The sequence below is a fragment of the Rhincodon typus genome, chromosome 43 (genome assembly GCF_021869965.1).
Source record: "Rhincodon typus isolate 14 chromosome 43, sRhiTyp1.1, whole genome shotgun sequence".
Classification (NCBI taxonomy): Eukaryota; Metazoa; Chordata; class Chondrichthyes; order Orectolobiformes; family Rhincodontidae; genus Rhincodon; species Rhincodon typus.
The window spans coordinates 11,303,738-11,314,748 of record NC_063374.1 but is presented as its reverse complement, the minus strand read 5'-3'; the positions used below and the strand labels follow the sequence as shown (position 1 = coordinate 11,314,748).

General features: G+C 43.9%; 1 protein-coding gene across 3 annotated transcripts; it reads left to right on the top strand.

Annotated features, from left to right (window-relative positions):
* The first annotated feature begins 341 nt into the window (after nt 1-341).
* On the top strand, nt 342-10,026 carry LOC109917442 (trypsin inhibitor ClTI-1-like). Of its 3 annotated transcripts, none has more exons than XM_048619702.1 (4): nt 342-511; nt 9,086-9,108; nt 9,218-9,330; nt 9,871-10,026. In XM_048619702.1, the coding sequence occupies exons 1-4, from the start codon at nt 424-426 to the stop codon at nt 9,938-9,940; spliced, it is 294 nt and encodes a 97-aa protein (XP_048475659.1). In that variant the 5' UTR covers nt 342-423; the 3' UTR covers nt 9,941-10,026. The 3 variants fall into 3 exon arrangements, 2 of the variants coding, with proteins under 2 accessions (XP_048475659.1, XP_020372864.1); XM_020517275.2 differs by lacking the exon at nt 342-511 and adding an exon at nt 8,556-8,617; XR_007266033.1 differs by lacking the exon at nt 342-511 and adding an exon at nt 8,626-8,772.
* The last annotated feature ends 985 nt before the right edge of the window (nt 10,027-11,011 follow it).

Here is an 11,011-nt window from a genome sequence, read left to right as displayed (position 1 = left end):
CTCAGCACTGACCCTCCAACAGTGCGGCGCTCCCTCAGCACTGACCCTCCAACAGTGCGGTGCTCCCTCAATCAGGCATCTATTCCTCGATTATCAAGCTCCTGTCTTTCAGTTGAGGATTGAGAGATGAGGGAGATTGTTCCAGTCTCAGAACTCTGGCTAACGCAGACCATGAGAAACTCCAACTCATCCCAATTTATGCTGAATATGCAGATCATCTCGGGGTCATGCTCCTGTAAATTTATTATTGCTGACATTGTGTGTGTTTCTGTATTTCAGATGTACCAGTGCCTGCATTGCATTTTGTGAGTTTCAAGATTTTAGCTTTCTTTATTGGTGACGTGATTTTTTTTATTGTTTTGACTGTTAACAAAATTTATACATTCAATCTCTTGTAGCTGAACTGTTCCCAGTTCCCTACACATGAGTATTGCAATGAGGATTCTGAGTTTATCTGTGGTACAGACGGACGGGATTACGGAAATGCTTGCATCCTTTGTGAATACAATAGGTAATGATTGCAAAGAAAGTGTCAGAATTCATTTCTTTTGTTGTAAAGTTTAAGAACTAATTGTTAAACTTGTAATGAACCACGGTTAGATCACACACACAGTTACTGTAAACAGTTTTGGATTCTGTGAATTGTTACAAAGCGACAAGAGGAATGTTCTGTAATCGACCTGCACAATTCACCAGTTGGAACATTCATGTAAATATATCAATTCAATTGCTGAAATGGCTAAATGCTTCCCATTGGCACTGTTATCCTGAATAATAGAGACTTCCATCAGATTTGTTTAATGAACTCAATCCGTTGATTATGAAACAAAACTTATTTTTAAAAACATTTGGCTAAACTGTTTAACAACTAAGCTATACTGTAGAATTAGAATGATATCATTGTTTTATTCCAAACTAAACACACTCACACAACACAAAAGACAACACAAATCTACAGAGATGATGATTAAAAACGCCATGCGAAAGAAAACACCCTTATTAGCTGATGGTCTGAAAATAAAAGATAAATTTTGATGAATTCTCATAGTCCACTGCGTTTCTCGTTGACGGAAGTTCTCCCGAGCTGGCTTCAGCTCAATGGAAATCTGACTGGTTTCAGCTCTTTGCAAAGTGATCATGGTTCAGCTTCTCAGGCTGTACAAGATAATCAAGATACTGAGAAATAGAAACTTTATTGAGTTCCCAAATATTTCAACCAAGAGAGAATTTCAGGGCAGAAACTTGTCTTTATTGCAAGTTTTGAAGGTTTTTGTTTTACTTCTAAACCCTCAAGTTTTTCTAATAGGAATCAAGACCAAAAGGGGTTGCTAGATAACCATCAGCATAGACCCCGTAGTTTCTTCCAATGAGGCTTTTCAGCAAATAAGGGCAATAAGCCATTTTTCTTATCTCCGTAAAAGCTTTGCTTATCTGTTTTTCCAAAGTCACTTGACTTTCTGTACAGTCCAAGTTAAACAGTTGGCCTCATTCCTCGGTATCCTGTTTAATCCAGAAAATGTCCAAACATTTCTATTTCTGTGAACCCAGTTTATTGTGTAAAAGAAGATGGCCACTGGTGTAGGTGCAATAAAAACTCACAAGGAAGATCCCAGAACTCAGACCTTATAATGTGTGGGAAAGATTCGCAAGCTGGTGTTCTTAAAGAGAAGTGGGAGGGGGAAGTGGGGTTGTTGGTGGCGATAAAATCTTTATAATAGTGAAGACGTTTCAATAGAGTGGCCATAAAGAAGATGCTTCACCTTGTGGGGAAGACCAGAACCAGGGGTCCATCACTATCAGACTGTCCTGAATAAATCCAACAGGAAAATTTGGGAGAATCGTCCTCCCCACCCAGAGATTGGGAGGAGTTTGAGACTCGCTCCCACAGCAAGGGAGGTCAAGGTGAGTTGTGTTGATATGTGTAAAGGATAACCATGTGAGGGAGAAAACAACAGGCAGACAGGGCTAGATGGAGAGGGATTTTGGGTGTAGAGATCCACGAAGTTGAAATTCTGAATTGAAATTGGGGGTAAATAATTAAAAAGTGTTGGAGTGTTTGTTGGTGGCTGATGGTAGCAACTGACTCCAACCTGTAGCCCTGGGCCATTGAGAAGGCTTTGGTGTTCATCCTGTTGTCATTGTGCTGAAGAGTAAATCTTTATGCCAGTCTTGAGACAGAATTAAAGACAGTAGGACTGCAGTCCCAGTGGAATCTGAAACAGCACATGGCTAGTGCCATCAATACCACCTTGAGCCTTGGTACCAGCCTCACAAACCCAACACCGATATTTCCCGTTGACGGGTCTTAGGCAAAGTTTTCAGATATGGCGCTGACATTGTAAAATTCCTGGATGTCGGGATGGGAGAGGGTCAATGGTGGCTTGATGGCTATTTTTGTTTCTCCTTAGGCTGCACAAAAAAGATGTTCGCGTCCATCACGTTGGATTTTGCCCGTGTACTCATAAGGCAAGGAGGCAACTTGATAATTAAACCAAGCGTTTGCAAAGAGAAATCTCTCTGTAACTGGCTTTGCCTTGAATAAAGAAAGTGGATCTTGAACGGGTTAATGACGTTTCTTTTTGTCAGATAGGAACGTAAGAGCAGGGGTAGTATTTCGAGCCGTCCAGCCCACTCCACTGTTCAGTCAGATCATGGCAAACCGAGAGACCTAGGGGTGCATGTACCTGGTTCTTTTGAAAGTGATGTCGCAGGGAGAGAAGTGGTGAAGAAGGCATTAGGTATGTTTGCCTTCATTGGTCAGACCATTGACTACAGGAGTTAGGATGTCATATTGCAGCTGTACAGGACATTCATTAAGCCACTTTTGGAGCACTGCATACAATTCTGGTCCCCTTGCTATACGGAAGATGTTGTTAACCTTGAGAGGGTGCAAAAAAGATTCACATAGATGTTACCAGGACTGGAGGGTTTCATTAATAGGGGAAGGATGCATAGACTGGGACTTTTTTTCACTGGAGCGTCAGAGGCTGAGGGGTGACCTTATAGAGGTTTATAAAATCATGAGGGGCATGGATAGGGTAAATAGACAAGGTCTTTTCCCCAGGGTGGGGGAGTCCAAAATTAGAGGGCATAGGTTTAAGGTGAGAGGGGAAAGATTTAAAAGGGATATAACAGGCAACTTTTTCACGCAGAGGGTGGTGTGTGTATGGAATGAGCTGCCAGAGGAAGTGGTGGAGGCTGGTACAATAACAACATTTAAAAGGCATCTGGATGGGTATATGGATAGGAAGGGTTTAGAGGGATGTGGGCCAAATGCAGGCAAATGGGACTAGATTAATTTAGGATATCTGGTCAGTATGGACTGATTGGGCCAAAGGGTCTGTTTCCATGCTGTATGACTCCATGCTCTGGGATCCACTTTCTACCATCCAGTTACTCCATCCCAATCACAGACTGTTAGACACATTGTGCTGGTAATGGTCTCCAGGTATGTTCCCAATGAATCAGCAACAACCAACTTTCAATCACACACAATACTTCCCTCAAATCAAAACCTCTTCCACCAGCAGGAGCCAATGTGTCTCCCCTGTAACTGGAGCCCTGGTATGAGGTCCAGACTTTGGACAGTTACAGATAAAAGCAGCTTAGAAAACACACTAGATCACAGTGACAGGAGCTGGACAATGGTTAGAAATGTCAGTAGGATTAACCCTACACCTCACAGTTCTCCAAATTGAAATTCATCTGCCCCCTCTCTGCCAAATCCATCAACTTGTCCTTTTGAATACCTCCTCACAGCGTACAATCCTCCCAAGTTTTGTACAAACTTTGAAATTGTCCCCTGCACACCAACATCGAGATCATTAATATATTTCAGGAAAAGCAAGGGTTCTAAAACTGATCCCTTGGGAACTCCACTACAAATCTTCCCCAGCCCAAAAGTATCCATTGACCATTTATCTCTGTTTCTGATCATTCAGCTAATTTTGATTGTATATTGCCATTGTCACTTTTATTCCATGCTCTCTAAATTATCCTTAAAAGCCTGTGTGTGGCTCTCTATCAACCACCTTCTGAAAGTCCATGTCCACCAGATCAACAGCATTACCTTCATCAACCCTCTCTGTTACCTCCACAAAATCTCCAACCGGTCAATTAAACCATATTTTTCCTGTAAAAAAAATCTATGCCAGCTCTCCTTGATTTGCATGCGTCCATGTGACTGTTACTCGTTTTCAGAATTATTGTTTCTAAAAGCTTTTTCACCAATGAAATCACACCTAGCTGTGTGGTTGTTACTGATCTCAACCATGCCCTCCCCACAAAGATGTCCTTCAGCAACTCCATCACATCCATAAGCCTTTTCACCTACACACCATCCTGAAGTCACATTTACTGCCACAGAAAGACCTGGCTGTGGAATCCCCTGTCTGTGGAATCTCCTGTCTGTGGAATCTATTGTGTATGGAATCCCCTGACCATGGATCCACTGTCTATGGAATCTGCTGTCTGTGCAATCCCCTGACCATGAAAGCCACTGTCTATGGAATCTGCTGACTATGGGATCCACTGTGTATGAAATCTGCTGTCTATGTAATCCACTGTCTATGGAATCTCCCGACTATGGAATCTACTGTGCATGAAATCCCCTGCCTATGTAATCCACTGTCTATGTAACCACCCATCTATGGAACCACCCATCTATGGAATCCACTGTCTATGGAATCCACTGTCTGTGGAATCCAGTGTCTATGGAATCTCCTGATTATGGAATCCACTATGTATGGAATCCCCTGTATATGGAATCCCTGGTCATTATTGCCCTTCTGTTCCTTTATCTTTCCCCAGCCCCTGCAAGTGAAGACACTCTTGATGCCATTATCTTGTCTGTTGCTTCACTCTCCTGAGGAACCATCCTTTTCACTGGTTCCAAATCGTAGAGATGGGAAATGTTCTTTTTATTTATTAGTTCATGCGATGGGGCTGTTGCTGCCTTCCTGAACCGCTGCAGTCCCTGTGCTGTGGGTTGACCCACAGTGTCCCTTAGGGAGGGAATTCCAGGATTCTGACCCAGCGACACTGAAGGAACGGCGATATATTCCCAAGTCAGGATGGTGACCAGTTTAGAGGAGAGCTTGCAGGGGGTGGTGTTCCCGTGTATCTGTTGCCCTTGTCCTTCCAGATGGAAATGTTTATGGGTTTGAAAGGTGCTGTTGATGGTTCTGATGCTAAATTGCAGCATTGCACAAATTTTCCTTCAATGGGGCGTTGCTAATTCAAGTAGGTGCTAGGAAGTGAAGTTTTAAACATGAACAGTTAGCAACAGGCCAATCACCAACTCAGGTTCATTAATACATCCACATGCTACCCTGTCACTCCCTCACTCACTGACTTACTCACTTACCCTCACTCTCGCTTTCTCACTCACTCACTTGCTTTCATTTGCACTCACTCTCTCATGCTTTCACTCACACTCATTCACTCACTCATCCTCACTCACCCACCCGCCCAATTACTCATTCACACTCACTCACACACTCACTGACTAGCTCACAGTCAGTCACTCGCTCACTCACACACACTCACTCACACTCAGTCACTCGCTCACACACACACACTCACACTCACTCACTCGCTCAGGTGCACTCAGTCACTCGCTCACACTCACTTACTCTCGTTCACTCACTCACTTACTCTCTCACTCACTCACTCACCCTCACTCACTCACTCACCCTCACTCACTCACTCACCCTCACTCATGCACACTCGATCACTCACTCTCACTCATTAACTCAGTCTAGCTCATTCACCCACCCACTTACTCATTCACACTCACTCACTCACACACTCGCTCACTCACACACTCACTCACACTCACTCACACTCACACACACACTCACTATCTCATTCCATCTGCACCTTGGCCAGCTGTTTATCCATTTCCTCCGTACACTGAAATTCACAATAACGGCACATCCCCCAGGAACCCATTGTGCGGTGAATCATGGGGGAGCTTCGAACCACTTTCAGTGTGAACTGGGGGAGGAGTAAGGCATCCCTCTCTGCCCAGGAGAGTGAAATGGCTGTACAGATGTAAGCATTTTCTTGCTCCAATTAGTTGGAACACTGTCTGGTTTCTCTGAAGGGGGTAAGATTAATTACTTGCAGTGTTTAACTGTGGGGGACAGGACAGCCTGTAGAAATGTCATCAGTCGTAAAGTCTAGCTGCTAGACAGCATCTGGGAAGCATTGAGGAGATCAAGGAGCTAAGTCTGTCTCAGTTCGAGAGAAGTTCTTTACCCAGCCATTAATCCTACCCAGTGAGATTGCTCGTCCTTACTGTCCAATCCTGTAATCATTTGAATGTGACAGGACTCATGTAGACCGTATTCTCTGAGCAGACAGTGGGTTACAGTCCCAGTGTCTCCCCAGCCCAGCAGCTTCATTCTTGACATACTTTCCAGCTGTGTGAGTAATCTGTCTCTGGGCATGAAACATCCAGAATCTCTCCTTTTAGAAACTTTATATAAAGTCAATCATTTCTCTTTGTCAAATCTCTTACATAATGAATGTTTATGAATGAGTGTAATATTGTGAATGAATGGCCTGCTTTGCTGCATGAATGTTGTTAATGCACATCCTACATTTTCATAGAATCCCCACTGTGTGGAAGCAGGCCATTCAGCCCACTGAGTCCACGCTGACCATCCAAACAGCATCCCACCCAGAGCCATCCCACTATCCTATCCCTGCATTTCCCATGGCTAATCCACCTAACCTGCACATCCCTGCACACTATGGGACAATTTAGCACGGCCAATCCACCTAACCTGCACATCCCTGCACACTATGGGACAATTTAGCATGGCCAATCCACCCTAACCTGCACATCTTTGGACTGTGGGAGGAAATCGGAGCACCCAGAGGAAACTCACGCAGACACAGGGAGAATGTGCAAACTCCACACAGACAGTCACCCGAGGGTGAAACCGAACCCGGTTCCCTGGCACTGTGAGGCAGCAGTGCTAACCACTGAGCCACCGTGCCACCCCATTTTGTAAACACAACGTCTACCAATTTGTGCACAGCATTTTGTTAAAGCTTCTGTGTTCTTTTCTGGGATGAATGTTGTGAGAAGAAGTGGCTTCTTTGAATCTGTGGGTCCTCTCTGAAACTCAGCTGCCAGATAGGGGTACCATCACAGTCTGGGGAAAAGTTCCGGATGGCGTTGGGTACATTTTCCAAAGTCTCCACTTGCTCTTCATCTTCCAGTGCCACAGGTGGTTTGGGAGCTTCTCCTCAAGGCTTCCTCATAACCTGCTGAAGGAGACAGCCTGGACCACAGGAGCAGAGGTTACCCTCCTTAGCTATTGCCCCTGCTCGGGGTAATTGAGCTGGGATTACAGATTGGTGAAGTGTTTCCAATCTGTGCTGAGTGAAACAGACTGACTCATTGTAACTCAAGCAAGCCAGCTTCCTGAGGGAAGGGTGAGAGTTCCCTGTTGTGCCACAAGGGTGCAATCAGCCACTTTCCCATTGGTTTTGCTCTCTGTAGTTATTCTCCAGTTATTGACTTGTTGAAGGTTCTTAAAAAAAAGAAACCCAGTCTATAAGAAATAAGTAAGAAGTCCTCATCAGTCCTGGACTGAAGGGTCTGTTTCTGTGCTATATAACTCTGTGACTCTAACATTGGGTTTAGATTGTACATGTTAATTCGATTGCCTTGTTGTTCACTTATGGTCAGCTACAGTTATATTAAATTGTTAATGTTTTTGTTTAAGATATAAGTGATTGTCCAAGATCTGTTATTTGTAAACTCTGCTTAAGAGCAATTGAGCAATTTTGAGGGTGATGGAATTGTTTAATTTTACTGTGCTGTGAATTCAGTGATAGCTAAGCTGATTTGGTTTGGCTTGCTATCTGTGTTGTAACACTATTGAGAACTTGATCCTCCAAATCAACAGCTTCTGGGGGCTGTGCTGGGGACTTTCTCATCTCCTGACAGTCTCGAGTTCCCTCAGGGAATGCTGGGGAGCCGAAAGGTTGAAGACTGATAAGGAAAGAGGGCTCTGCTCTGCGTGTGGCCAAGTTAGAGAGGTGCAGACGAAAGCAAGGTCTTGTTAAGTTCAGCTATCTAATGTATTACAAGTGTGACATCTCTCTGATTGACTGCACAACCTCTCATCATCTACAGACTCAGGAGAAATCACCTACAACCTCTTCACATCCTGGTGATGCCCTCATCTCCCAGATCTCAGTCTCTATGGTGATTAATTCTGAATTGTGGAAGGGTTTTGATTTTTACATTGTGGAGACAGCACAAATCTCATTTCAGGTCAGGCTGGGGGTGACCAGTGAGAGCTAGGTTTCCGGAGGTGGGGAAGGTAAGTATTGTGAGAAGCTTAGATTATTCGCTCGCTGTTAATGTTCAGCAAGCCACACTTTTAAAAAGCTTTGAAGCAGCACTTTACAGCCATTTGTTCATTGCAATCCAGGCAATTTCCAATCAAATAGCTGTTGACAGTCACACAGGAACAGGATGTCTCATGGTATAAATACTTGCAGTGTCAAACCAGCAAACTCATTTCCAGCAATCTCACAATGAAGATGAATCAATTATTTCTCATCACTACCTCATTGCTTTTTATAGCGGCTGGTGGGTGACGTTCATCTCTCTGATGGCCTGATACTTGGAGCTGAATGGCAAAATACCTACTGATTATTGAAGTGGTCTTTGCTACTGGGAACATGCCAAAGTGATATAAAAAAATCTGAGCATTTACAGTGATGCTGTGTTACCTTTAAGAGATGGTAATTGTAGCTAACACTATGAACAAAAATTTCCCCTTTGTTCTGGGACCACTAAACAAACCAATTCCCATTGTGAATGTCAGCTGTGAGAATTGTGGGGGGATTTTAAAGGGGTGTTTCTGTCTTAGTTGTTAATTGAGACATTATCAATCTCTGTTACACAGTTTATTTACTTGTGCCTGGTTTAATCTTCAGTGACAATCCTCACTCCACTTCCAAAAGTCTTCCTATTTGTTAAGCAAATGACTGCAACTGAACTTTGGGAAGCAGTACCCTGTGTTACTAACTTTTTCAATTTTTTTTTCTGTTTCAGACCAGCTAGGAGCAGCTATTGAGGTAAGATCTTCAGAAAGCCAGTTTCTGACTGTTGGAGAATGTGTGCTTGTTTTGTTTTAAATTTTGTTGCTGGTTGCTATTGTGTTAATTCTGGAATAATTTCTTGCAGTTAAAATGTGATGATTATCCAAAACTCCCAGACTGCCCATCACGCTACGTTCCCCTCTGTGGGACAAATGGAAAGGATTATTTAAACCCCTGCTATTTGTGTCGTCATAACAAGTGAGTAATCTTTACAAACGTTCTTGTAAAGTAGTTAAACACCTCTGTAAAATCTCACATTGTAAATGAGGACAGAAATAAACTGGACCTTACAGATTCTGGGAGTGATATGTGTCCATTTCAAGAACAGCATCTTAGTGCCAGTCCTTTGTATGATTTTCTGAATATCTTTTAGAAACTGCTGGAGAAACTCAATGGATCTGGTTGCATCTGTGGAGAGAGAAACAGAGTTAATGTTTTGAGTAAAGGAAGACTCGTCCCTGGAAAAACCAAAAATTATATTGAAGTTGAATTGTTAACTCTGTTTCTGTATCGACAGAGGGTGCCTTACCTGCTGAGTTTCTCCAGCACTTTTTGTTTACATTTCAGACGTCCAGCCTCTGCTATGAGTTGCTGAATATCATGGAGCTCAATAGAGTGGAGAGGGTTAATTGTGTTTGAATAGAGGACCTGAGGATCAGGGATTAGTCACAGCTGAGAAGTGATGGGTGAGTGGCCTTCCTTTTACATTTTCATTGACATTGTTCCTTCTCCTTCTAGGAAAACCAGAGAGGATGTTGCAATCTTACACGAAGGATTTTGTACTTGCCAAGACATGAAAATCAATTAAACTGGAATTCCAACTCAAACAGGAAGACCATATTAATGAATGGGTCTGTGTATTGGATTGGAGTACCATTGAAAAAACAGACCATCCCACTGTATTTCTTGGTGTTTTCCTTGTGAAGTCATTACTGAAACGGTGGAAAGGGAGGCTGAGAGGTTCACAGATAGTTCTGCATTTACAGGCACCTGTCATATGTATTGTCAGCTGATGTTCTGCTCAGAATCAGGTAACTGGTGTTCCATGACAACAAGGCGCAGAGCTGGATGAACACAGCAGACCAAGAAGCATCATAGGAGCAAAAAGGCTGACATTTCAGGCCTAGACCCTTCATCAGATGGGATCTAGGCCCAAAACGTCAGCCTTTTTGCTCCTATGATGCTGCTTGGCCTGCTGTGTTCATCCAGCTCTGCACCTTGTTGTCTCGGATTCTCCAGCATCTGCAGTTCCTACTATAACAGCTGGTATTCCATGTTGTGTTGGGGCTGAGTCTGTCGGTGACGCTCAGTGGGTCACTGGGTTAGTACTGCACTGACCCAGACCATTACCCCAGGGACAAGGGGGTCCAATCCCGCCACAGCAGCTGCTGGAACTGAAATTCAGTTACAAACCAGGATTTGCAAACGACGGTCAGTGATGGTGACCATCACAACCAGCATGGATTGCTGTAAAAGCTCCCTGGGTCACTTTTGGAATAAAAATAGCCATCCTCACCTGGTCTGGCCCACACACCACTTTAGATGTACAGCGTCATAGACTCTTAATAACCCTCAATCAGGGCAATTAGGGATGGGCACTAAATGCTATTGATACCCACATCCTGTAACACAAAAAAGAAGGAAAAAAGTCCATGGTGCAAGTCCTAAACCTGGGCCTAAGAAGAAATATTACACTTAGTCTCCACTACCGTGCAAAGGGCGCACAACGTTAGAGGACGGTCAGCGCTGAGGGAGCGCCGCATTGTCGGAGGGTTAGCGCTGAGGGAGCGCTGCACTGTTGGAGGGTCAGCACTGAGCGAGCGCCGCACTGTCGGAGGGTCAGTGCTGAGGGAGCGCCGCACTCTCGGAGGGTCAGTGC

Coding starts and splice junctions, on each gene's coding strand:
- LOC109917442 (XM_048619702.1), top strand. CDS start 424: ATGAGTATTGCAATGAGGATTCTGAGTTTATCTGTGGTACAGACGGAC. Junction 512..9,085: donor ATCCTTTGTGAATACAATAG/GTAATGATTGCA, acceptor TTTCTGTTTCAG/ACCAGCTAGGAGCAGCTATT. Junction 9,109..9,217: donor AGCTAGGAGCAGCTATTGAG/GTAAGATCTTCA, acceptor AATTTCTTGCAG/TTAAAATGTGATGATTATCC.